Below are 27,572 nucleotides of genomic sequence, written 5' to 3'. Positions count from 1 at the left end.
CAGTGGTTCCTTCTTTTACAGGATTATAATCTCCACATTCTTCATGAGAAGGTCACAGAAAACATGTTGGTTGATGTTCTTTCTCTGTCTTCTTTAAATTAAAACCCTTTGAAGGTGTTAAATTCTCATGGAAGGTGGAGTTACGACTGCTGTCTGGGAAGTAAATGGGTCCACGCTGGATTGGCAGCAGCCAGTAGCTGGAGCTACCAGGCCATTCCAGTAGCAATGTAAGGCCTCAGGCAGCAGCTTCTACATCAGACCACAGTTAGCCTAAAGTGTTCCAGCTATTTCACAATGCCTCCTCCGAAGAAAAACATTACTGCCGAGGAGGCAGACGAACTCAGGAGGTCATTAGAAATCATAGCAGACAATGTTGCCATGATACGAGAAGACCAAAAGAAAATATACACTATTTTCTAATTAGTACTGTCAACAATGAACTCAGGAAAGTGAAAAAATGGATGGACATAAACAAACTATCCTTAAATCTGAACAAGACTAAAGCTATGTTTTTTGGAAACTACAAAAATAAAACTGAAAAACAATTAAACATAGATGGTATACAAATTGAAACTGTATCTGAATGTTTAGGTATAACAGTGGACAACAAACTATCATGGAAGCCACACATAAGACTTATACAATCAAAGGTTGCAAAAAGCATTGCAGTAATAAACAAAGTTAAAAACATTATTGATTATGATGCTCTCCACATGCTGTACTGCACGTTAATATTACCCTCTTTAACTTATTGCGTAAAAATATGGGGTAACATCTATAAAAGCTCATGACATCCTCTCTTTTTATTACAAAAGCTTGCGATAAGAGTTATACATAAAGTTGGTTACATCGATCACACAAACTGTCTATTTCTAAAACCTGGACTTCTGAAGCTCACTGATTTGGTAAAACTATATACTGTACTCCTTTCATACAAGGCCAACAATAATGTATTGCATATACCATCCAGAAATGATTTTGTAATAATGAAGGGCAGTAAAGCCTGAGGGGATGTGGTAACTTTAAAGTCCCATTGGTGGATCCACCAGGAAAAGTTGGTGTGTCAGTATGTGGAGACTTACTCTGGAATGGTTTGGGGAACCATATAAAACATTGACAACATATTCCCTTTATATTTATTTTTAAACTTGTAAATATTTGTGCAGAGTACAGAAATGAAGAGGAATATTGACTATATATATATATATATATATATATATATATATATATATATATATATTAATAATAGGCAATAACAGTGCTAAAAATATTGTTGTGCTGATGACGCTGAACTATAACCATAGCGATGATTTTTTTGACTAAAAAATAAATAAAATATATGATAGACTATAAATGTAAAGGGTGTATTTAGGTGAACAATGTAGGAGGTGTTCTTAGTATAAGAATATGAATATATATATATTTTAAAAACTGTTACATATGAGCTTGACAATATATTGTGATCTACTAAAGTACTTACCATTGTTAGTAACATAAACTGTTTATCTGTTATGTTAACTGCTTTGTGAAAGAAAGCAACCACTGATATGAATTATGACAATTACAGGGGTGGGAACTTATAAGTTTACTTCCTCCCACTCCTTTTTGAGTTCATGTATATATGAAAGTATGTTAGTTTGAATTATATGTAATGTACAAAGAACTCGGAATAAACAATCAATCAATCAATCAATCACTCAATCAATCAATCAATCGGTGACAAAGGGCAGCCATGGCAGAGTCCAACCCTTACTGGAAACAAGTTCGACTTACTGCCGGCAATGCGGACCAAGCTCTGACTCTGGTCGAACAGGGAACAGACAGCCCCTATCAGGGGGTCTGATACCTCATACTCCCAGACGACCCCCCCACAGGAATTCTTGAGGAACACGGTGGAATGCCTTCTCCAGGTCCACAAAACACAAGACCCTGCCGAGGGTGTAGAGCTTGTCCACAGTTCCCTGACCAGGACAACCACATTGCTCCTCCTGGCTCCGAGGTTTGACTATCCGATGGACCCTGCTCTCTAGTACCAATGAATAGACCTTACCAGGGAGGCTGAGGAGTGTAATCCCTCTATAGTTGAAGCACACCCTCTGATCCCCCTTCTGCCAATCCAGGGGCACTGCCCCCTATGTCCACGTGATGCTGCAGTCATGTCAACCAGGACAGCCCCACAGCATCCATCATCTTGAAGAACTCTGGGTGGATCTTATCTACCCCCGGGGCCTTGCCACGGAGGAGCTTTTTCACCACCTCAACAACCTCATCCTCAGAGATAAAAGGGTCCACTTCCTGGTCCCCAGGCTCTGCTTCCTCATTGAAAGGTGTGTCGGTGGGATTGAGGAGGTTTTCAAAGTATATTTTCCACCGATCCACAATGTCCGCTAGTCAAGGTCAGCAGCGCACCATCCGCACCATACACAGTGTTGACAAATGGTGGTCAAGAACTTCTTCGAAGCGGTCTGGAAGTCATTCTCCATTTTGTCACCAAACTCCTCCCATGTCTGGGTTTTTGTCTCTGTGTTTTCCGTGGCTGCATTCCACTTGGCCCGTCGGTACCTGTCTGGTGCCTCCGGAGTCCCACAGGACAAAAAGGCCCGATAGGACTCCTTCTTCAGCCTGACGGCATCCCTCACCCCTGGTGTCCACCAACGGGTTTGGGTGTTGCCACCATGACAGGCACAGACTACCTTGTGGCCACAGCACCGGTCAGCTGCCTCGACAACAGAGGCACGGAACATGGCCCACTCTGACACAATGTTCCCTGCCTTTAGATAATATCTTGTATTATTAGTAAGAACAGAAATGCCAGAATCTTATATACAGTTTTGAACTAAACTATGTTTTCTTCCTCACAAAATCCATTAATCAACAGACAATGTACTGTCGTGGATTCCCCATGTGTAGATGTGAACGATGAAAAAGATGTAGTGTGGAAAAAAGGGATCGTCGATAAAACTGGCTTGCATAATAATACAAAGTTTATTAACACAAGCAGAATCAAAAGAACAGGGCCGAGACAGAAGCCCTGTGAGAGCAGCCGGGATCAGATTTACTCTGAAGAATCCCAGCCAAAAAAAGGCATATATGATATGACAGGAAACCGGAGACCAACGGGAGGAGTCTAAGGCTTTAACCTTAGAACAAAGAAAGAAAGCCACAAACTTTCACAAATCAACAAATGGAGGAAGTACCAACCTGGGAACAAGAAACTTTCAGGGTTCACAAGTTAATCAACATCCAACAGTCGAGGTACAGAGATAACTGGCGGGGGTCCCAAACCCCCTTTGTCTAAAGCCATCTGTTGAAATCTTATACTCAGCTTGAAGTGAAGAGGTAAATTGCATAGAATGAATACTTTTCAAACAAGTACATATTCTTTGATCTCATTTTGAGGGGGAAACAAACAGCTGGTATTCTTCCAACATCCTGAGTGACCTTTGGGGGTGATAAAATCCCCTGGGCTCCGCAGGGGGTCGGAGCCCAGAGTTTGAAAACTTAGCAAGTAAACTTTGACCGATTGTTTACTTTTGATCGTAATGTAACAAAGAGGAACAGGAACGAACCTGTTCTTTGATTCTACTGTTCCTTTGTTTGGCCAGGCAGGGGAAGGGGTCCCCCCTTGGTCCACATTTGCACTTCACAGAGGGAGACAGACCTTCTGACCTCAATGCTGAGGCTAGTACAGCATCTCAGTCAAAGTTCAACTTAGATGATTTAAATTCCTACACATGTGAAGCAGTCAATACACCTCAGTGTAAGAAGTGAACAGTTACCCAAAGTTTATTCTGAGACGTTCACTTTCTTCAGCAGATAATTCTCCAGAGTTTGTGAAGGACAGATTTGATGCTGAGCTCAAAGACAGCTCTGTTCCTCTGATGATTCAGGATCTTCATGTGTGTGACTCTGCTGTGTACTACTGTGCTCTGAGGCCCACAGTGACAGGAAACCACCAACGTCTGGACAAAAAGCTTTGAAGCATATGTATGTATGTACACAGCAAAAATTGGAGTGTTGATATTTCAGACGTAAATGAATCAGAGTTGATTTCCACTCTTAGGGTGTTATTTTAACACATTCTGATTCAAATGGTGTTCAGTGTTGGAGTTGTTTAACAGAGTTAGTCACGTCCAAGCAAATCAACACTGTAGCGATGTCCTCCTTACATCTCTACAGTGTTAATGTGCCTTGCTTCAGCAATGCCCCTGGACTTCATGCTTGAAACCCCGTGCATTGATGCTGTGCATGTCATTTTCCATCTGCTGGAGCTGCTGCTGAAATCGAGAGGAGTTTTTCGCTAAAGGTAAGTTAACTAATTCAAAATTATCAATAGTGTCAAATGACAGGCAGCATTTAAAAATGAAATATCTACTTTCTAATATATTTTAGCTATGAGTTGGACATTAACATGCGGTTGCACCGGAGCCCGGTGCGGGTGAAGATATTGTCAATTAATGTCGGTTCGGTTCGGGTTGGGGCGTGTAATTTGAACGGACAGTCGCCTTTTCGTGTGATGTGTCCATGTATAATAACATGTAAATTAAAAAGGTACTGTGTGTGTGCGTGAAGTTATGTGTTTGGGCTCCCATTGGCCAATTTAGAACATTACGACTGTCCATGAATGCATCACACTTGCACAGCTCATCAGCGCTGGCTAGCACCGTGCGCAGTACATCGTGAGGCGTGTGCACCATGTGGAATATCCTTTTTTCTTTACTAACCGTAACAACATGGAGGAGGAAGTGCGGTCAAAGATAAGGTCAGGAGTTTACAGTTATTTTGTTACCTGTTCACCAAAGTGTTCGGTGAAATGTGCTAATGATGCAGCTGTTGCAATATGGAGTCTGTTTCCACTTTCCATGCATACTAGCTAAAATATAACGGATTACTATGACCATTATGTCTGTGGATTTTATTCTTGCTGGTTGGGTTGGGGCGGGTTCTGTAAATAGAGGCAGAAGCTCGAGGCAGGCGGTGCGGGTTGGTTTTAGCCATTTATGCTGGGCCCCGCCGGTTGAAAAAATCCTGACCCCGCGCATCACTAGCGTCCACTATGTATATTGGATGTAAACCTGACGCTTTCGACAGGTTCTGCCGCGTCCGGTGTCAACGTGCCTTTAGAGTGGCCAGATGCAGAGACTACCCCGCCACCGCTACCACAGAGGTCGGACTCAGTGGACTTGACTGTGCCGGTGTTGTAACAGAATCTGTGACCTGACAAAAACTGTGACCACAGGGTGCGGTGTCAGTTGACCTGTAGCTGGGATTATTCGGTTCGACAAATTCGACTGTACGTTTTAGAATGTTTTTGAATATTTTGCAGAAGTTTTTTACAGTTATGTCATCAGTGCTAGTCTGGGGCAAATAAAATGTTCAAGGGGGCACCATTGATTCGTTTTACCATTCACATGTCCAAAAATCGCAGATGCACTCTATCGGGCCATGCAAATGTACAGACTAAGTGACCAAGCTTGACAGGATTATTTTAAAATCCACTGCATGTGTGTCAAAGCTTTGACAGTCTTTACAGGGTATAACCTGCATGATGTGTGTTTATAAGTGTTATTAATCATTTCAACTTGAATTGCTTCATTTTGTTTTGTTTTTTACATCAAGTGCTTATTACTGTCAATTTAATTTATTTGTTTTTTGTAGGTCTCAGCATGCTGATCCAGGTTCGTTACTGCCAACAGCAGAAGTATGTGAAGGTGAATGATGTCGATGGACAGTTTGATTTCATGGAGTTCCATGAAAAAGGTTTGTTTTTACATATAGACTAAAAATTGAATGAATATTGTGTATGGGATTTTATCTAAGTCTGTTTTATCTTTTTCTAGTCATTGAGAGATTTTGCATGCCACCTGACGCAAAAGTAGTGTACAAAGATACAACGGGGACAGAAGTTGATGAAGACATTTTCAGTGACCTTGTCAGCCAAGGCAGTCTGGTTCTAACAGCTTTCTCAAATGATGGTAAGAAATGTAGAGGTCAATGGTATGACCCAATCCAATTCCAGATGGTGTAACCTATATATTTTTTTCTCAAATCTGTCAACAGTGTTAAGTATATTGTGGAATTAATGTAATTCACTTTTGCAGTGCAAAATAATTGTTTTTCTTTTCCTTCTAGGGTTTTCCGATTCCTCCTTGTCCTCTCCATCTGAGTGGTCTGAATCTAGCTTCAGTTCAAGTGCATCAACTATACTTCTAGATGAGGTCCCTAGGAAGAAATCCAGAGTTGAAGGAATAATCAATGCAGCGTCTGCTAAAAAGGTTGCAACAATGCTCACTTTTCACAGATTTCTTTAAATGTATCTATCTATTATTCTGCTGTTAATCACAATTTTTCTTGGCTTTCTTTTTTTTTCCTTCAGTTGATCGAAACATTACTTGAAACCAGTTCAGGTGGTAAAGAGGTTCTCGAGGAATATCACACAACACAAACTCTTACAGATGCTACCAGTAGAAAACTGGTCAATATAATAGTGGCCCACATGATTGATAAACATGGGTAATCTTGTCCTCTTTATTAAGACTTTGATAAGAAAAATAACTGTTTAACCATTACATAAAGAATGCAAATTACATAAATAATTCCACCTCAATCTTTCTTCTCAGGCACATCCCCACCAAAGCTGTTAGAGAAGAATATGCTCTGGGGATAGTGACTGTGTTCCCGTCCCTCAAAGACCCTTACTCCAAGAAAGGCTATGTATGTATAGTTATTATTTTACTTTTATTTATTTTATTTTTTTTACATAATTTGTATGTTTTGGGTTGTGTTTGAGGGGATGTTCAAATTCTAAGATTACTTATGAGTGACAACACATTGTGAATTAATTTCCATTTTAGGAACACTTCTATGATGCTGCAAGCAGCACAGGCTACATTTCTTGGCGTCTGAAGACAGTCAAAAGAAAGAGTCGACGAGGATCTGTAGCTCCAAATAGCCCCACTGGCTTTTCGCAAGGGGGAGGAGGAGGTAACATACTTGCTAAGTGCCTTTTAGACTATAGTCACCATTTTTGATGTCAACCAGTATAGAATTGAATGAAAAGGGTTTAAGGGTCTTATGTTCTCACCTTTTCCACAACTCTGTAGGTCTGAAATGTTATTTTGTTTTTATTTACCTATCTGATCAGCAGATAGGGCTTATTTTCTTTAAACTGTTGTGTTCTTTCCTTCAGGGGGCCCTAATTTGCAACGATCCAGTGATGTTGAGAAGCAGCTTGAGGGAGATGCCTGCCAAGAGGCAATCTCTTTGCTCAACCATGCAACAGACACTTCTTTAATTCTCCAAAAGATGAGAGAGACATTTCAACATCGTCGAAAACTTATCAATGACCCTGCCAAAATTCTTGATATCCTGTCTATCTTCCCAAGATTCATGGATACAAAAGGATTAGTAAGTATGCAGTGGTCTATGTTGAGAAGGACTTGAAATTTGGTTCTGAAGGTGGTAGTAATATATTTTCTTTCTCACAGGTGAATCAAGACTTCACTCTTCTGTTTGATGATGATGTATCCACCAGACTGCTTCAGAAATGGGATCCGATCTTCAGATCTAACTTCATCAAAGAGGCCAAGCAGCTCACCTCAACACCGGAGCTGCGTGAATTGGTTCAGTCAACAGAGAGTCAACCAGGAAGTGATGAGGCAACAAGTGAGTTTTGCTCTTTAGAATTTGTTACAAGCAGTTACATTCCAAAACTCTATTAAATAAGAATTATTTGATTTTATTACATTTTTTTGTAACTAAATTTCTTCAATGTAGATTGTTTATTTCTTCTCTAAGAAATAAACGTGAATGACTCAAAAGAAGATGTTTACTGCCTACTACTAAGTGAAGGCTTATGGTTGGTCACTAGTTGATAATAAAATTTAAAGCATTATATTCACCATTTAAACATTTGAGGATTGATGTTTTTAAATCAGATATATTGGGGGCTATATTCCCTCAGCTCTTGCTTAACTAACATCCTTTAACTGTCAATTTACAATTTATTGCAGCACAAATCAACATAAAAAATTCAGGATTTTCAATCTTTTCAACATTGTAACTGCTTTTAACCCTTTGCAAACCATTCTGTTCAGCCTCCAGAATTCACAAACTTTCAACAGGAAAATGCTCTTTATTCTAATCTCGTTTTAATTAAAAATATCAAATTAATGCATTTCAAAGTATTTTCCGTCAATTCATTCTGTCTGTTCTTTGTCTATAGCTTATGACAAAGAGATGGCCTCCCTTTTGTTGCTGTTATATCTCCTTCCGCCACCACCTGGGGGACCGAAATCTCCAAAAATAAGCGCCTCTGATGCAGTCAAAAAACTTGTCGTCTTTCACAAGGTAATTTAATATTTATTCATTTTTATCATGTTTAAAGGTGGTCAAGAGGTGGATGGAACAAATTAGACAAGTTACAGAGGGTGTTTGTGTTCACTTCTGTCATGCTGTTTTCTCTGATTTAACTTGTGTCAAATGTCCCCTGTCCTTGTGTAAACCCTTAGTCTTGCTGCAGTTTGGAGGAGCATCTTCGGAATCAGCAGTGCCAGCAGCCACACCTCCTAGCCGTTGGTCGCCAGAAGAGGAACATCGACAGCTTCTACATCTCCATGGACAAACATCTCATCCCTTGCCAGGCAAACCATTTCATTGGGGCATTTGATTTCCATGTTTGCAATAACTATTCATTTGATATAATGCATGACCTTCTTGAAGGTGTTGCCCAGTATGAGACCAAACTGTTATTTCAATATCTCATAAAAAACTTTATATCAGAACAGGACTTGCTTTCCCGAATTTATGGATTTGACTATGGTTTTTTAGACAGAAAAAACCGCCCCACAAAAATCATTTTGGATAGTGCTGGCAATGGCATTGGCTTGAACTCCATCCAGACATTGTGTCTTGTGAAAAACATCCCTCTTTTGTTTGGTGACATTATTCCAGCGGGAAACGGACACTGGGAATTACTACTACTCTTACTCCAAATAATGGACATTGTTCTTTCTCCTTCTCTCACTTTGGGTATGACTGTGTATTTGAAAAATCTCATTGTTGACCACCACAAATTATTCAAGCACTTGTATCCTCAAAGAAACTTGATTCCCAAGCATAATTTTATGATTCACTATCCATCTTCTATTCGGAAAATTGGCCTCTTATTGTTTGTCTGGTCTATGAGGTTTGAGGCGAAGCACAAATTGTTTAAAAATTATTTAAAAAATTTCAAAAACATAACCAAATCACTTGCAAAAAGGCATCAGATGGCCATTGCTTTCCATTGGGAAACTTTTCCTTTTAAAAAAAAAAGGAATATGGGCCCATCAAATCATTTTCTCCAAGATATGTGGTCAACAGTGAAATGCTTCAAATGATGTCAAAAGAGGTGTTCGAAACAAGTTGGGTGAAAGTTGATGGCGTTGAGTACAGAGCTGGACTTGTTGTTTGCAATTCAATGGAGGAAGAGATGCCAGTCTTTGGTGAAATACTTGATGTACTTTTGCTTGAAAATGACATTTTTTTACTGACACGGGAGCTTTTTACAGTGAACTTTGATGACCATCACCATGCGTTCAAAGTGAAACGAACAGAAAAACAGCATGTCATAAAAACAATGGAACTGAAATGTCACCAACCTTTTGATGTTCAAAGCTCATATGGAGCTACAAATGAAAGTTTATATGTCATACCTTCATTCACAATCTTTTAATTGTATAATGGGAGAAGAGCCATAAAATAAATATTTTTGCAAATGCATCATTTTTCTTGGAATTATGTCATTGTCAATCATTTTAATTTTACTACTAGTTATATTAAATTATTTCATAATTAGAAGTAAGAACTTTGTATGTTTTGTTAATGTAACTCACTAAACCAGGTTACAAAGGAACTCTGAATCAGTGTTAATGATAAATCACTGTTAAATTAACCCAGTTTATTGAGTTAAAAAGTAACTCTGAATCAGTATTAATAATAACTCGATTAGTGTTAATTTAACCCAGTTTATTGAGTTAAAAAGTAACTCTGAATCAGTGTTAATAATAACTCGATTAGTGTTAATTTAACCCAGTTTATTGAGTTAAAAAGTAACTCTGAATCAGTGTTAATAATAACTCGATTAGTGTTAATTTAACCCAGTTTATTGAGTTAAAAAGTAACTCTGAATCAGTGTTAATAATAACTCGATTAGTGTTAATTTAACCCAGTTTATTGAGTTAAAAAGTAACTCTGACACAGTGTTAGATATTTAACTATTTTGAAAATGTTAATTTAACTCTGTAGAGTGTGGAGCTATATAAACCCTGAAAAAGTGTTAAAATTGACTCTGTGGGAGTTGAATCAACACTCCACTTTTTGCTGTGTGGAGATGATTTTTTCTGGTACAAACAAGATCCTGGAAAAGCACCAGAATTTCTTATTTCTCACACAGGATTAGGTTTTGTGGGTAAAGCTGCTGTTGATGGACTGAAGATCAATGTGAAGACAAACCAACTCCAAATGATCATCTCCTCTGCTGCACTGTCACACTCTGCTGTGTATTACTGTGCTGTGAAGCCCACAGTGACAGCAAACACACAATCCCTGTACAACAACCTGACAGCTGCTCACTCACACTGACACATCCAACACACACCTTCATACAGTTCACACACTGTTCATCAACTTTTAATAAACCATTCTCTGCAAAACACAGAAGAATTACTAAAAAAAGACAATTTAAAGTTGGAAAGAAATGTAATTTTATTTTAATTTGCAGTTAAGAAGTTTTCCCTCCACTTATGTTCACTTATTTACCTTGTAAACATCTTCATCAGTCCATTATGATGGTGGTTATCTGCAGCTAAACATTCCACAGAAATGTGCAGTGATGTTTTATTTCCTGTGAATAAAAACACGTTAAAGTGCGTTGGAGCGATTCCTGTGAACAAGGAAACAGGAAAGTGAGGATAGATCAGCTGAAGGAGTTCTAAAATGATCATTTCCATAGAGTAAAGATGTTCTCCTGTTTATTCCATGGATATGAAGGCTGTTCATCACCTGCTACACTTTCATATGTTCTCTGACTGGGAGCCCTGGACTTCCTCAGGGACACTTTAGGTAGGCCAGCTTAGACTGGAGACCACATGAAGAGACTGCAACAGCTTTGGACATTGGCTGTGACATCATTCCCCAGCACTGACATCCAGTAGGGTTGCCAGGTTGACTATTTTACAGCCTTTTTGTGATTAAGAAAGCAACTTTATAAAGCAATGCTGAATAATGACAAGTAAACAGTTCCATCAATGTTGTTATCTAAATCATGTTTTTTGGGGTATTTTTGTGGATTTTCAACATGTTCCATTAGGGGAATAGTCAGCGTTACCTGGCAACCAATCCTGTGTAGGAACAAAGCCCTTTTTTAATTTCTCAAAGGAAGAGAAAAAAAGTCTCATATGATACCTGTCTAAAGGATTTATTCTTACATATTTTTTGTATTTAAAAATAAACATTGTTTAAATAAAGACAACTGTGTATTTAATGTGCTGTACAGTAACTGTCCTCTCACTACTGTCCACTCACAATAATTGATAGAATTCTGTCTGAATGTGTGACTGCTTTAAAAAATTACACTGCTCGATTAAATGTTAAAGTAATGCAATGGTTTAAGTTCTACTTGGAGGAGCAAAGTTATTTTGTAAGCATTGTAAACTTTGAATCTGACAGATTACCAATGTCCTGTGGGGTTCCTCAGGGCTCTGTTCTTGGACCTCTTCTGTTTAGTCTTTATATGCTTCCTTTAGGACAAATTTTACAGAACTGTAAGGTTGATTATCAGAACTACGCAGATGACACACAACTATATCTATCACTGAACCCAGATGACTATGGTCCCTTAGACGTATTGTGTGACTGCTTAGAAAAAGTAAACTGCTGGATGAGTGAAAACTTCCTTCAACTAAACCATGACAAGATGGAGGTGATTGTCTTTGGTAACAAGGAAAAGAGGACTGCTGTCAGCAAGTATCTGAGTCTGGATCTTTAGAAGATAAAGAACAAGTCAAAAACCTTGGTGTTCTGATTGACTCAGATCTTACATTCAGCATCAGATCAAATCTATCACAAAAACATCTTCTACCACCTAAAGAACATCTCCAGAGTGAAAGGTTTAATGACTCAGAAAGATCAGGAGAAACTGGTCCATGCTTTTATCTCCAGCAGACTGGACTATTGTAATGGTCTTCATCAAACATCTACAGCTGGTTCATCAGAACAAAGAGGTCAGAACACATTAGTCCAGTTTTAAAGTCTTTACACTGGCTCCCAGTCAGCCTCAGAATAGACTTTAAAGTTCTGCTGCTGGTTATAAATCTGTGAATGGGTTTGGTCCAGAATACATCAGTGACATGTTAGTCAGGTATGAACCCAGCAGGTCTCTGAGATCCATGGACACAGGTCAGATAGTGGAGCCCAGAGCTCACAGTAACCATGGTGATGCTGCTTTTAGTTGTTATGCTGCAAAGAAGTGGAACAAACTGCAGCAGAGCTGAAGTCAGCATCACATGTGAACATTTTTAAATCAAAGTTAAAGACAATTTTTTTCTCTACTGCGTATGATTGAAAGGGAGATTTTTGGTCACGTTGTTAATGTAATGTGTTTGTTGATGATTTTAAATGATTTTACTGATGATTTTAATGTTCTTATTTATTTTAAGATGTTTCACTTTTTGATCATGTAAAGCATATTGAGTTGCATTGTGTATGAAATGAACTATACAAATACATTTGCCTTGCCTTACATTTAAGATGTATTTTTTTAAATTATTTTAAAAAACAAACCTAACCATATTTAATCATAAATTAATCTCTACTCTACAAATTTCCTCTGGAATCATGAAATGAACAACAGATCAAATCCCTCCATCAAACATTCAGTGTAACACAGACTTTCTATGAACTAAACATCCTGTACGTTCCCTCAGGCTGAAACTACTTTATTCACTGTTTAATCACTATTCTACGTATTTATTCTTCATTGTTTTGTTGATAAAGTTGTAAAAAGTTTGTAGTGAGGTCATTTTTAAGCTCCTACATTTAGAGTGGTTGCCAGGTTGAGTGTTTTCCCTCTGATCTTTAAGGTGTAATACTGCCCTCTACTGACTGTGTTTTGAAACTGTTCATTCATTCATTTGAACCAAACACGTGTGAACAACAGTAGGTTTTGGATCTAGGAGCTGAAAAGTAGTTTTTATGACTAATAGAAGTGTTTGTGGGATTCACAATGTTAGATAAACTAGTTATTGACCAGCTGAGTGGACCAGAGGACTGGGCAACATGGAAGTTTCACATGGAGCACTCGCTGAAAGCTAAACAGATGTGCTAGCAGCTAATGCTAATGCTAACACACAAGCAGAAATGCTGATCTGATAGTTTCACATGTGCTCATAGCTTTTATCAGTTTTGATCAGACGTTTCCCTCATATGAATCCAAAGAGAAGTTTGCTGAAAGTTTTCTCCACTTCTCCTTCAAACCACCAGAGGACACACACACACACACACACTGAGTTCCATCAGAAAGTTTTCCAAAGAACCTGAGAACGATCCAGGGATTTCCTCCTTTAGAGGATGTAGATGTTCTCAGATGTTCTTCATGTCTCATGGATGTCTAGTGACTGGCTGCTGGGTGGCTTCACTGCACTCTGTAGCTCCACTAGAGGGCAGCACTGTGCGATATCCACTCCTCTATGTTCAGCCTCTGTGTGGATAAGAAGTGCTGCTTTAAAGAGAGCTATTCTACTACTGAATATGAACAGGAGCTGCTTTCTTCCACACATTCAAACCTGCTTGTACAAATGGAACTTTGGCTGTGGATTCTTCTCGCTGCTTTTTGCTTCGGTAACATACAGACTGTACATGTTTGTCTCTGAAACATTTGAATACATTGATGAACTCTTCATGGTACGCTTTGGATTTCAATGTTAAATTCCTTTGGAGCTGACTGGTCTCTCCTTCTGGATGTTCTGTTCTTCCACAGAGTGTAAAGGAGAGGAGAAAGTCACACAGCCACCAGGAGATGTTATTCTGACTCAAGGACAAACTGCTACACTAAAGTGTACTTTTAGCACTTTCATTGGTTCAACCCTTGATTTGTTCTGGTACAAACAAGAAGTGAACAGTTACCCAAAGTTTATTCTGAGACGTTCACGTTCTTCAGCAGATAATTCTCCAGAGTTTGTGAAGGACAGATTTGATGCTGAGCTCAAAGACAGCTCTGTTCCTCTGATGATTCAGGATCTTCATGTGTGTGACTCTGCTGTGTACTACTGTGCTCTGAGGCCCACAGTGACAGGAAACCACCAACGTCTGGACAAAAAGCTTTGGAGTTGTTCTAACAGCATGTTGTTGTTTTTATTTCTCTTTCTTTTTTCCACTAAGATTTCTCTTTTTATTTTTATGTACTCAAGCATATATACATGCTTGTGTAAATAGATTTAACTTGTTTAATTAATAAATGTTTGAACTTAACTATTTGTCTGTGGTTCATGTAATAATATTGTTTTGCTATAGAAGATTATATAGTTTTGACAAGAAATCACACCCTGAAGGACAAGGTATTAATAACTCTTTAAGTGATTCATGACACTATAACTCAATCCTGGATGGCACCTCACCCACACAAAGGCTCCCCCAACAGTCGTGCTGGGCGGCCTGTGTCTTCCGGCCTGGGTCCCACGCTGGTCCCAATTGCGTGCCGTGCTGGGGCTGGTATCTCTTGGGGGTTCGGGTCTTTGGGTTGGGCCTCCCGGAAGGTGCTCTCCTGCACTCTGCTCAGAGACTGGTTGCGGTTCGGTGTGGTGCTGCACTGCCTTTGGCGGGGTGGGGCTGGTGGCTTGCTGTTTTCCAGGCACTATTTGTGAGTCGTTTCTCTTCTACGATCACGTGATCAGAAATCGGGCCCGATCAAGTGGTTTCAGACTTGACTGGAATCGGTCGTTAGCTCATGATCAGGACTCGGATATATATTAATATTTATTATCATTATGGGGCGGGCGGTATACCGGTTCATACCAAATACCGGTATATATTTTTTGTTATAATATACATTTTTAATTTACCGCCATACCAATATATTGATTACACAACGTTTGGAACGCTACGCTGCTCCGCCTCTGACCGGAGCCTTTTCAATGTTGCACTATGGTTGCGCTATGGTTACCATGGTTACGGTGTAAATGGATGAGAAAACTCTGAAGATGCAGAACTAGTACAACATGATGACACAGAAGAAGTTGTGACAAAAAGAGGAGGAGCCATGTCTGTTGTTTGGTCAACAGAACAAGTTGATGCAGAGCGGAGGTGGAGAGTTAGACACAAGTTCTCAGACGTTTGTGAATAAAGGAGTTCAACATCAGGTAAATCACTACAACATTTGTTCTGCGCGTGCATGCGTGTTTGTGTGCGTGCGCTCGCGCCAGTGTTTGCGTGTGCGTGTGTATGTTTGTGTGAGAATAGACCATCCTAAGTCCATCTACTGCAGTATTTTCTATATCAAGCGCCTACAGCAGGATGTGCAGCTGTGTTCTAAATCAGGGATTCTCAACTGGTGGGTCGGGACCCAAAAGTGGGTCGCAGATCTGTACTGGGTGGTTCGTGGACAATTGGTAAAAAATTAACAAACACTTAAAGTCTTTTATTTTCAAAGAACCTTTTCTTTTGACAGGCATGCTGTAAATTGTATGTTGCAAGAAAAAATTTATCGATTTGTCTAAATGTATGAACTAAAATTATTTAATAAGCAGCTAATACTTTACCCCCAGCCTATGAGCCAGATAGCAAAATAATTGGTGACATGTAGGAGGTAGCAGCGCACCTTTAGATGATAGATCACCCATGCTCAGCAGAGCTCAGAGTGAGAGGAGGAAAGGCATTTACGAGACAGAAAATGGCGCTACGTACGAGAGTTGACGTTCCCAGCAGCGCACACTCGACCAGAGCATGTGTGGAACTCATGGATAGTATGGCGATGGTGAGATAAAACAATAAAAAAAATGTGGAACGCAGTGACACTCTGCATGTCCGGGAGGAAGAGAAAGTTTCGTGTGTAATTTCTTTAGTAATGACATTTCAAAAACGTTCATTTTGATTTGGAAATCAACACAAATTAGACCAAACGAGACATGAAAGGGAGGAGCGTCTGAGCGGCACGCCCACTGATACTACGTACTATTACTACTAACAACTAACCCACTAACAATCTAACCTCTAACATGGTGTGGTGGTGGGACTGGCACTCAGTGTGTTCCTGTGTGCCAGTCCCAAGCCTGGATAAATGGAGAGGTTCACCTTTAGTGTAAAACCCACCACTTTTCTGTGTCTCTTTTCTAGGGTCGTATGTTGGATGTACATGACATGTTTACGTGTAATTAATTTTGTGTTTTTCTTTGCCGAGGTAGAGTCTAAAGACAGGTAACTGAATAATAAATGTACCAGAGCATCCCCTAAGTCCAGCAAACATTGGTGCAACCTTTATCTATATATCATGCGCATGTCCCATCTACTTATAAAAGCAAGAATGGTCTGTGTGCGTGTGCGTGTGGAGCAAATATCTCCCCGACGCGGTGCGAGTTCGACCTGAAACCTGGTAAACGGGTTCCAAATACCCCAAGTGTGAATATCTGTTATTTTGGAGTAATTTGGTCATCTCAAAACGTTTATTTTAATTTTATTTCACTTCTGGACGGCTCGGAAATGAAACCTATTCATCTTTTGATCTCAGGGGACGATAGCGCACCATCTGTTGAGAGACGACTTCCAGCATCCATCTTGACCACAGTTGAGACAACTTCCGGTATCCATTTTGAAGGCGAAACAGAGGAACTGTGAATCAACTGCTATTCATCCACGTTCCAAATACCCCGAGTGTGTGCATCTGTTATTTTGGAGTAATTTGGTGAAGCAAAACGGTCAAAACGTTAATTTTAAAATTACGGCTCCCTCAGTAAGAGCACGGTATTGAGCGCGCTACTTCCGGTTCATGACGTCACCGTGTTGCAGGTTGTTTCGGTTAAAAAAAAAAAAGTCAATATTAGAAACGTTTTTGTACCGCTAAAAGTCATTAAAGTCAACATTTCATGGTTATTTAATATTATTCCTGTGATATTAAACTTCCTTTAAAGGGGACATATCATGCTATTTTACTTTGCACCCACAAATAAACCCCTTTATAACACTACAGAGTATGTACACCTCTTTGTACATCCAATCTTCAAACACTCATTTGACCACAATTGACAACTCTACTTAAGCTCCTCCCACTATATGAATACATACTTCCGACGGGCACTGTACTAGTGTCAATCAATATTTATAAAAAGTGAATTTCATTACAAACAAATGTAGCTCAAAGTCCAGTTACATAGTTAAAAATACATCCACCCCATACACACCCCGTCCACTACACACAGGTTAAAATAAGGACAATGGAACATGACTGGTACAGAGGATCTAGGTAAGGAGACGTCACAAGGAGCCGTCTGCACCAGGAGCAGGACACAGACCGTGGGCACAGGACCACGATACAGACAGCACCACTGCAGCTATGGCCCATCACAGCCCCTAGTGCAGAGGAAACACTGGGATAGTAATCCTAAAAGATAACAATCCCAAAAAATATAAAAATAACAACCTGGCAAAGTCTGTATTCTGTTTTGAGAAGGCTGACAGTCATTTCTGAAGGGCGGGGCAGAGCACTCAACACTCAGACTAATGTGATGAACAAACTACAAAATAAACAGGAGGCTATTTTGGAGCGTTTACACAGGATTGAAAACCACTTGGAGAGGCTGAGTGCTCAGCTTGCAGTTTGAGGTCACATTATTGGATTTTACTGCTGGAGACCAAAGACTCAAGGTTGCCAAAATCGTGCTAGCCTGGATCGAAAACAAATCCTTATTATCATTGGCTTCCCCCACAGGACAGCCTCTCAAGGCTGTCTGTCTTCTATTTCACCAAGGATGTTATGCAGATTGACGCTCCGTCCCCCTCCATCTCCCCCTCCTCCCCCATCACCACATGGACTTTTGTTCTCTGTACCAGATCTACCAAGGTCGTCTGTATCAGAGGGAAAGCAAAGGGTTTTATCTTTCAACGCCTCCACCGGCCCTCCGTAGGGTTAGCCCGCCCCTGGCTGTAGAAGCCAATACATCTGCTACTACTGGTGGACTAATTGTGGCTGTATCCACTGGTCCAACATCTGCCCCATCTCCTGCCTCCGCCTCTGCTCCTGAACCTGGCCCCTCACGGAGAGGGAGAAAACGCCCTGCTGCTGAAGTCCTCTCCTCTTCCTGAAGGAGCAGGCAGTAAAAGATGAGGCTGCGGCCAGAGAGGAGAACAGAGAACATGCTGCTGCTTGTAAATGCGGAAAGTATTTACAGCGATTCGCTTTTCACACATTTCATCATGTTACAGCCTTATTCCAAAAGGGATTCAGTTCATTTTTTTCCTCAAAATTCTACACACAATACCCCATAATGACAACATGAAAAACATTTTTTTTTTAAATGTTTGTAAATTTATTAGAAATAAAGAATGAAAATATAACATGTACATAAGTATTCAGTCTTTGCTCAGTGCTTTGTTGTGGCACCTTTGGCAGCAATTACAGCCTCAAGTCTTCTGGAATATGAAGCCACAAGCTTGGCACATCTATCTGTGGACACTTTGGCCCATTCCTCTTTACAGAACCTCTAGAGCTCCATCAGGTTGGATGGGGAGCGTCGGTGCACAGCCATTTTCAGATCCCTCCAGAGATGTTCAATGGGATTCAAGTTTGGGCTCTGGCTGGGCCACTCTAGGACATTCACAAAGTTGTCCTGAAGCCACTCCTTCCATATCGTGGCTGTGTGTTTAGGGGTCGTTGTCCTGTTGAAAGATAAACTGTCGCCCCAGTCTGAGGTCAAGAGCGCTCTGGACCAGGTTTTCCTCCAGAATGTTTCTATACATTACTGCATAAATTTTTCCCTCAATGTTGAGTAGTCTACCGGTTCCTGCTGCTGAAAAACATCCCCACAGCATGATGCTGCCACCACCATGCTTCACTGTAGGGATGGGATGGTATTGGCCAGGTGATGAGCGGTGCCTGGTGTCCTCCAAATATAATGCTTGGCATTCACGCCAAAGAGTTCAATCTTTGTCTCATCAGACCAGAGAATTTTGTTTCTCATGGTCTGAGAGTTTTTCAGATGCCTTTTGGCAAACTCCAGGTGGGCTGCCATGTGCCTTTTACTAAGGAGTGGCTTCCGTCTGGCCACTCTACCATACAGGCCTGATTGGTGGAGTGCTGCAGCGATTGCCGTCCTGCTGGAAGTTACTCCTCTCTCCACAGAGGAACCCTGGAGCTCTGTCAGAGTGACCATCAGGTTGTTAGTCACCTCCCTCACTAAAGCCTTTCTTCCCAGATCACTCAGTTTAGAGGGACGGCCAGCTCTAGGAAGAGTCCTGGTGGTTACAAACTTCTTCCATTTATGGATAATGGAGGTCACTGTGCTCATTGGGACCTTTAAAGCAGAAGAAATGTTTCTGTACCCTTCCCCAGACCTGTGCCTTGAGACAATCCTGTCTCAGAGGTCTACAAACAATTTCTTCGACTTCATGCTTGTTTTGTGGTCTGACATTCACTGTTATCTGTGGGATCTGACATAGACAGGTGTGTGCCTTTCCAAATCATGTTCAATCAACCGAATTTACCACAGATGGACTCCAGTTAGGCTGTAGAAACATCTCAAGGATGATCAGTGGAAACATAATTAACCTGTGGGGGGCGAAATTATTAGTTCATATATTTTAATCCTTAAGCCTTGGGTAACTTTCCATTGTGTGATTTTCATGTCTTCAACTTTGCTGGGTCAAACTGCCTTGTCAAAAGCACACAATATCTCCCCAAAACAATAAACGCACAAGGACGCATAGGCACTCTGTGTGCGCACTCACATGCTCACACAGTCACATGTCACACACACACGCCATACACATTCATTCGCACACACAAACACAAACGCACACCTCTCCGTCTCTATGACAACCGACAGATAACAGAACTGGTTGTTTAGACCCAAAAGAACAAACTGTCTTTCTTTTTTCACCCTCTGTCCTCACCTCCTCCCTCTGCCTCTGTCTCAATCTCCTGGGGGGAGGAGGGAGGGGGACTGAGGGGAATATACGTGTTGGATCCACTCAATCATCGGACTTCCGGCCGGGACGGTCACTTCTTTTGTTCCATCTTGTACCTTTTTTTCTTAGTTTAGAATAAACTTTTTTTATATAAAATCATCAATGCTTCTCCTGGACTCCATCATTCAACCAGAGCAATAAATCATGTCTCCAAATGAGGTCAACCGTAAATTCAGCCGTAACAATTGGCGATCACGAACAGGACCATCTTCTGTCCACCCCTCGGACAGAGACTGGATCACGAACCATCGGTTGAACCTCAAACACCAATTCGGACTAAGGTAAAGCTGCCTTTATAAATATATATATATATGTAAATTTTCATTTACATATATATATTCGCTCTGTGTTGATTTTTTTGTAACCAGTCAAGCATTGTATTGATTTTCAGATCCTCAGCTGTTCTGTGTTTTGACAGTGAATAGAATGTAATGAGAAAGGCTCAAATGGTTGCTTTTTAATGCTGTAGGTTCTCTCTGGTTTTCTTCGGGCTCGGATATTTTGTTTAGGCATAAAATACGGCTGGTCATTATTTACTTTGGTTTTGTTCGGACACCCACAGACAGATAGACAGGCAACCAAAGTTTCCAAAACATCCCAGCGGTGCCATGATCTGAGTTCACCTCTGTACCGAAAGCAAAATAGATTAAAACCCCGAACCTAACCTAAATTGTGTTTCTGTGAATCAAACAGATGAACAACCCAATAAACAAATAATATATGCATACTGTTACGGCAGAATTTACGGTTGACCTCATTTGAGACATGATTCATTGCTCTGGTTGAATGATAGAATCCAGGAGAAGCATTGATGATTTAATAAAAAATGATTTTATTCTAAACTAAATAAAAGAATACAAAGTGGAACAAAGTGAAACAAAATTAGCGTCCGTCCAGGCGGACGTCCAAAGGAAGTGCCGCGCCCCCCTCCAACAGTTTCAAAGCTTAAGCTTTTTATACAGATAAGAAAAGGTCCCAACAGTGAGAGACAAAAGGGAGGGAGTCAGATGCCCATAGTGGCAATGTTGGAGGATGATGAAGATGTTATGAGAAGGTTTGGCTCCAGTCTTTATCTGTCTTGATAAGTGTGTGCGTCAGTGTATGTCCTTGGCAGAGACTGTGCTGCACTGAGAATAATACGATCTGTACTGTTTAATCATGATTCAGCTGTTCAAAAGTGTAAAGATTAATGGAGTCGTCATGTATTAAAACATGACAAATTGTACACATGAACATACATTTGAGGATATGATGATGAATATAAAATTTGCCATGACATTCCCCACTTTTGGTCGCCTCAACGACCAAATCAAGAAACAAAATTATTATATTCCACCTTTGCTGTCTGTCAGGGTTAACCATTAGCATCGTTATTGTCATACATTGGATATATTCTTCTTTTGTGAGGCACAGATATATCAAGAAAAATGTGGAAATAAACTTCTTCATCATTATTATTAATGGCATGAATCATCAAAAATCATCCTTTATTACATCTAGATAAGCAAAAATCATCATTTGCATCAAGGACATCACTCGTCTTCATCGGCTGAGTTCAGTGGTAACTGGGGTAACCAATAGCATCATGAGTGAAGAACCTTGAGTATTTTCCTCAATCGTAGCAGAAGGGTTTATGACTGTATTCCTGCAGCTAGGTGTGACGTTGTCCTCCCTCAACCTAGCTATGAGCATTTGGTGTGGCTTATAAACAAAACTAGGCCCTTGTTCTAGAGCGTTTTCTTGTGTGTGTGTCTCAGTGGCCTTGTCGGTTCCCCCTTCATTGTTCGGTCAGCCTCCGTCTCAGCATCAGCTGGTGTCGGCAATCATCTTGGATCCATGTTGCCTGCTCCGCGACCTTCACTGCCGTGTGGGTCGTTCATCTGTTTGATTCACAGAAACACAATTTAGGTTAGATTCGGGGTTTTAATCTATTTTGCTTTCGGTACAGAGGTGAACTCAGATCATGGCACCGCTGGGATGTTTTGGAAACCTTGTTGCCCGTCTATCTATGGTCAGGACCTCACAGGCTGTGGGTGTCCGAACAAAACCAAAGTAAATAATGACCAGCCGTATTTTATGCCTAAACAAAATATCCGAGCCCGAAGAAAACCAGAGAGAACCTACAGCATTAAAAAGCACAGAACCTCAACCATTTGAGCCCTTCTCATAGCTATTCACTGCGTCAAAACACAGAACAGCTGAGGATCAAAATCAAAGCTCAAAGCTGAAAATCAATACAATGCTTGACTGGTTCAAAAAAAAAATCAACACAGAGCGAATATATATATATGTAAATGAAAATTTACATATATATATATATTTATAAAGGCAGCTTTACCTTAGTCCGAATTGGTGTTTGAGGTTCAACCGATGGTTCGTGCTCCAGTCTCTGTCCGAGGGGTGGACAGAAGATGGTCCTGTTCGTGATCGCCAATTGTTACGGCAGAATTTACGGTTGACCTCATTTGAGACATGATTCATTGCTCTGGTTGAATGATAGAATCCAGGAGAAGCATTGATGATTTAATAAAAAATGATTTTATTCTAAACTAAATAAAAGAATACAAAGTGGAACAAAGTGAAACAAAATTAGCGTCCGTCCAGGCGGACGTCCAAAGGAAGTGCCGCGCCCCCCTCCAACAGTTTCAAAGCTTAAGCTTTTTATACAGATAAGAAAAGGTCCCAACAGTGAGAGACAAAAGGGAGGGAGTCAGATGCCCATAGTGGCAATGTTGGAGGATGATGAAGATGTTATGAGAAGGTTTGGCTCCAGTCTTTATCTGTCTTGATAAGTGTGTGCGTCAGTGTATGTCCTTGGCAGAGACTGTGCTGCACTGAGAATAATACGATCTGTACTGTTTAATCATGATTCAGCTGTTCAAAAGTGTAAAGATTAATGGAGTCGTCATGTATTAAAACATGACAAATTGTACACATGAACATACATTTGAGGATATGATGATGAATATAAAATTTGCCATGACAATACGCATATACAATCTTGGTATGATGTGTGTGCCCGCCATATTATATATACTGCTTATTGTCCAGCTTCAACACGACCTATGAAAATGATGTTACAACAAGCACATTAAAACATGTAATACAGTAAGCCATATGAATGTGTATTGGGTCATAACTTATATTCTTACTAGCTATTGGTTGCCGATACGGGGTCACAATGGTGACTGTGCGCAGCAGACATGGGTACCTCCCATCTCCCAGCAGACAATACCCCTCAGGTGGGTACAGGGACTCCTTGAACATAGGGGGTCTCCTTAGGATGAGGGCATAATGTACAGAGCCCAGGTTTCCAACATAAACATCAAGGAAAGCCCTACGTTCATCACAGATCCCCTGCAGGATGATGGAGGGGAACAGCTTTCTGTTAATGTAGGAGGCTCGTTGAGGCTCTGCGGGAGGCACCATGCGTACATGGCACCCGTCGATAGCCCCAGCAATGTGTCCCTGCTCCAACACACCTGAATCAAATGAGTGGCTTGTTATCATTCTGCAGAGCTCCATGATAAATTGATTTTAAGCAGGTGTGTTGGAGCAGAGACACATCTAAAGGTCTCAGGAATCAGCCTCAGGACTGGAGTTTTCACTCCTATTTTATAGATTTTAGTTTTGGATTTTAGCCACAGGTGTTATTGACCATCCAATTTGCCATGACCAGATTACCTGTTTATAGGGACTGTCAATATAATAAAACACATTTACTGTATTTAAAATTATATTCATTTATTTGGTTTTATCACCAAATATTTTATTTGTTTACAAACGCAATAATATCTAATCAATGATACATAGTATTTTCTTTGATGTGTACAGTGGAGCGCACATACTCCACACTGTTGTGCACAACGATGTCAGGAAGTTTGCTTTGTCCCAAAACGACTGCTATGCCAAGTCCGTTCTCCAAGTCTGGTCCCACTGGTCCCCTATCCAACACCTTCATTCCTACATAAGCCCTCACTGGGTAGCTCATGTACCCCACCATTATCTCTGAGGGAGAAGCTCTCCTTCAAACTCTATCATTATTCTACTACTTTCTACCCTCCTTCCTTCTTCAGGTCTGAACAGCCTCTTTATTATTTTCACTATAATCTTTTGTCTCCAAACTTTCCTCAAATCCAGTCCCTGACACGACTCCTCTTGATACTTTGTTTTCTCCAATCACAAACCTATCCAACACCTTCATTCCACACACACTCTTCATTCTCATGACTTTATCTTTCTGTACTTTTATTTTACAATCAATCAATAAACTCTCTTCTATCTCTCCTACTTTACTTTTTAACTCTCTGGTTACTCCAATAGGACTGCATCTCATCGTCTCCACATCGTCTGACTCTAGTTTGAACATTATCTTGAACTGAGTTTCTTTCTTTTTCCTCCTTATCACCCTCTCTCTATCTTCACCACTACTTTCCTCTAACTCCTGTTTATTCCTTCTATTATCATTTCTTCCTTTTCTTACTAGAGACCAGTCTGAGTTTGTTCTTCCTTCCTTGTCCTCTGTTTCATCCTCCTGTGAGTCAGGTTGTGACGTGGACACTACCCGTGTCACCATGCTTCCCCAGGCTGTGACGTCACACGGGACTTTTTGCTGACTCAGATCATTAATGTTTGTGGTAGGGAGAGGCTGTGTGGGATGTGGTTCAGGGGAGGGGCTGTTGCTGATTAATCACAGGTGTAACACATTGTGATTAATCACACCTGCTTTATATTTTGCAGGGGAGCTGCTGGAAAGGAGGTGTGACAGTCTGCAGAAGCAGGCAGCACACAGAGAACATGTCAGTGATCAGAGGAAATACTTCTTCTCTGTGCACTGGGGCCTCATTTATTAAAGTGTTCCTAGGTAAGCACACTTCAGCTGGTGTATGATAACAACCAGGAAGTGTCACACGTGAGGAAACGCGTTACTTTGTTCATACGGTGTCTATAAAATGAGCAAATAAAACAAATTTCACTCAATGTGAGGTGGAGGCAGTGGTGGAAAGTAACAAATTACATTTACTCTTGTTACTGTAATTGAGCAGCTTTTTTGAGTACTTTTAAAATATTTAATTTTACTTTTACTTAAGTAAATTTTGTTTCAAATAATAATACTGTTACATTTGAAATAGATTCAGTTACAGAATAAAATAAATCCTGCACACAGACGGGACTCTGCTACATTTGTGCTATTGAACGTACCCTAGAGCTGTTGTTAGGATCAGCCAATAGAATGTGTATATGTCTATGACCTGCTCTGTTGATTCATGTGAGTTGTGTGTGACTCAGAGTGGAGCGTTTTTGTGCCCTTACGAAGTTTTCTTAATGCCCCCCCATTTAATACTGCCTGGTGCTGACTCTGGTGTCCCGTACGCCTCGTCCTCCAGCAGTGCCTGATAAGCCACTGCAACAGCTACAGGTGTTGTAGCCAATTGATCAGCAGTTTTGCACAGTGATTTTTATTTTTAATATAAAACTGTATTTGTAGGCGTGTGTAGGTCACCCTGGGGTGTCAGTATCATTTTTTCCTCGTTTGGCTCATTCCACCTAGAATGTTTTATAACTTTATATAATATACTGTACACATTTCTTGATTTCAGAGGTGATTTATTGAACGCTCTGACACGTTGGATGTATTGACACAAGCACTTACCTCATCCAATTGACGTCCTTGACATTTATCTAATTTATCCAGGTTGGCCACACCATGTCTTGTTCATGCACATTATTTTGAAATGATTTTCTCTAATAAATTTTAACCATGAAAAAGAACCTAGTTTATACACGTCTTTTTATTTGTATATAATGTGGATCGGCGATGCCGAAACACGTAAAATAAATCGGCCGGTCGATGAATCGGTCGATCACCAAGAGGTAGTAAAACACCTTTGGTACTATACATAATTCACAATATTTAATTTCAAGTAAAACCATGATTTTTATCAGTCTCAGGGTGTTTGCTGGTCGGTGATGCTGTGGCTGAGGCCGGCCGCTCCGCCGCACCTCGTCTTCCTCCCACTGCAGGTTTGACCTCACGGGGGGTCCTGGTCCTGCCTATAGGTCTCAATGGTCTCTACACAGCAAAAATGCCGGTGTTAAATTAACATTGAGGGTGTTAATTCTAACACTTAAAAAGTGTCTATATGCGTCCACTTTTTTCAGTGTTAATTTTACACTTTCAAAAGTGTTAAATGTGGTTACACTGTCCGGTGTTAGAAATTTAACACTGGCAAACACTCTGTAGTGTTGATAAAACTTACAGTGGTGTAAGTTGACATAATTTTAGCACCAGTCAGATTTGCAAGATTCAACACTAGTGTCATTGTTACAATAATTAACACTACCATTTAACGTTCAAATACAGAATATTGTACACTTGCTGGTGTAATGCTTTGAACCAAATTTACCACTCCTTCCACTCCAACCATGTAGCCATGTAACCTGCAAAAATAAAACTACATACAATGTAATAAAGTTCAAAAACTTTTTATTTTTTTGTACTTTTTTGGAACTCTGCAAGTACCCACCTCCAACAAAGATGTTTAACTATTGATTATAACACTGTACGGCACAATGTACATTAGCTCAGAGTCATTGGCAAACTGGCGGTCATACGGTCTGTAGTAAACAAGATCGTCAATACAAACCAATGTGAAGCAATAACGGTTTTCCTCGATTGCAAACGCATTTAGATGGTCATCAAAATACAACGTTGAGACTTTACAAGTGAGAAGATATGCACTGTCATTTGAAATAATTATTCTGACAATCCTGTTGAATAACAGCATCTCATTGTGGACCCCAGTGCATACGTACATCCCAACCTGATACTCAGTACCATAGTTTTTGACCCAAGAGGTTGTGGAAACAAGACCAGTCTCATAAAATGTTTGAGCTAGAGCTTCACTGCCCTCCAAATCACAAACCGAGATTTCATTTATAGAGCCGAATTCAAATCGTTTGAAATAAAAGTTCTCAAAATGAAAAGCTAACTGGTTCTGATATTTCTTTGCTAGTGTTTTGGTGATATTTTTAAAGTTCTTTAAAGATTTTTTTAAAAAGTTGTGTTTTCCTTCAAACCTCATACACCACATGTGAATGAGTGGCCCAATTTTTCTGATGCAACGAGGATAATGGATCATTAGGTGGTGCTTTGGAATCAGATTTCGCTCTGGAAAGAGATTTTTAAAGAGTCTGTGATGATCCATAATCAGATTCTTCAAATAGCACGTCATACCATGGGTTACACTCGGTGCAAATACAATATTCACAATTTGTATGAGGAGTAGCAGCAAGTTCCAGCAGTCATCGCTTCGACTAATCAAATCTCCAAACATTAATGGGGTATTTCGTAAAAGGCA

General features: G+C 40.3%; 1 protein-coding gene across 1 annotated transcript; it reads left to right on the top strand.

Annotated features, from left to right (window-relative positions):
- The first annotated feature begins 5,521 nt into the window (after positions 1-5,521).
- LOC114459081 (uncharacterized) lies at positions 5,522-8,997 on the top strand. Its single transcript, XM_028441440.1, has 9 exons — positions 5,522-5,760; positions 5,841-5,975; positions 6,133-6,275; positions 6,377-6,513; positions 6,621-6,714; positions 7,488-7,665; positions 8,225-8,349; positions 8,511-8,642; positions 8,953-8,997. Exons 1-9 carry the CDS (start codon positions 5,667-5,669, stop codon positions 8,995-8,997), a joined length of 1,083 nt encoding a protein of 360 aa, XP_028297241.1. The 5' UTR covers positions 5,522-5,666.
- The last annotated feature ends 18,575 nt before the right edge of the window (positions 8,998-27,572 follow it).

The sequence above is a fragment of the Gouania willdenowi genome, unplaced genomic scaffold (assembly GCF_900634775.1).
Source record: "Gouania willdenowi unplaced genomic scaffold, fGouWil2.1 scaffold_258_arrow_ctg1, whole genome shotgun sequence".
Taxonomy (NCBI): domain Eukaryota; kingdom Metazoa; phylum Chordata; class Actinopteri; order Blenniiformes; family Gobiesocidae; genus Gouania; species Gouania willdenowi.
This window is presented reverse-complemented; position numbering and strand designations above follow the sequence as displayed.

Bases quoted from the DNA above. Each gene is read 5' to 3' on its own strand.
- LOC114459081 (XM_028441440.1), top strand. From the start codon at position 5,667: ATGCTGATCCAGGTTCGTTACTGCCAACAGCAGAAGTATGTGAAGGTG. The intron at 5,761-5,840 runs GTTTGTTTTTAC...ATCTTTTTCTAG, and splicing joins CATGGAGTTCCATGAAAAAG to TCATTGAGAGATTTTGCATG. The intron at 6,514-6,620 runs GTAATCTTGTCC...CTTTCTTCTCAG, and splicing joins CACATGATTGATAAACATGG to GCACATCCCCACCAAAGCTG.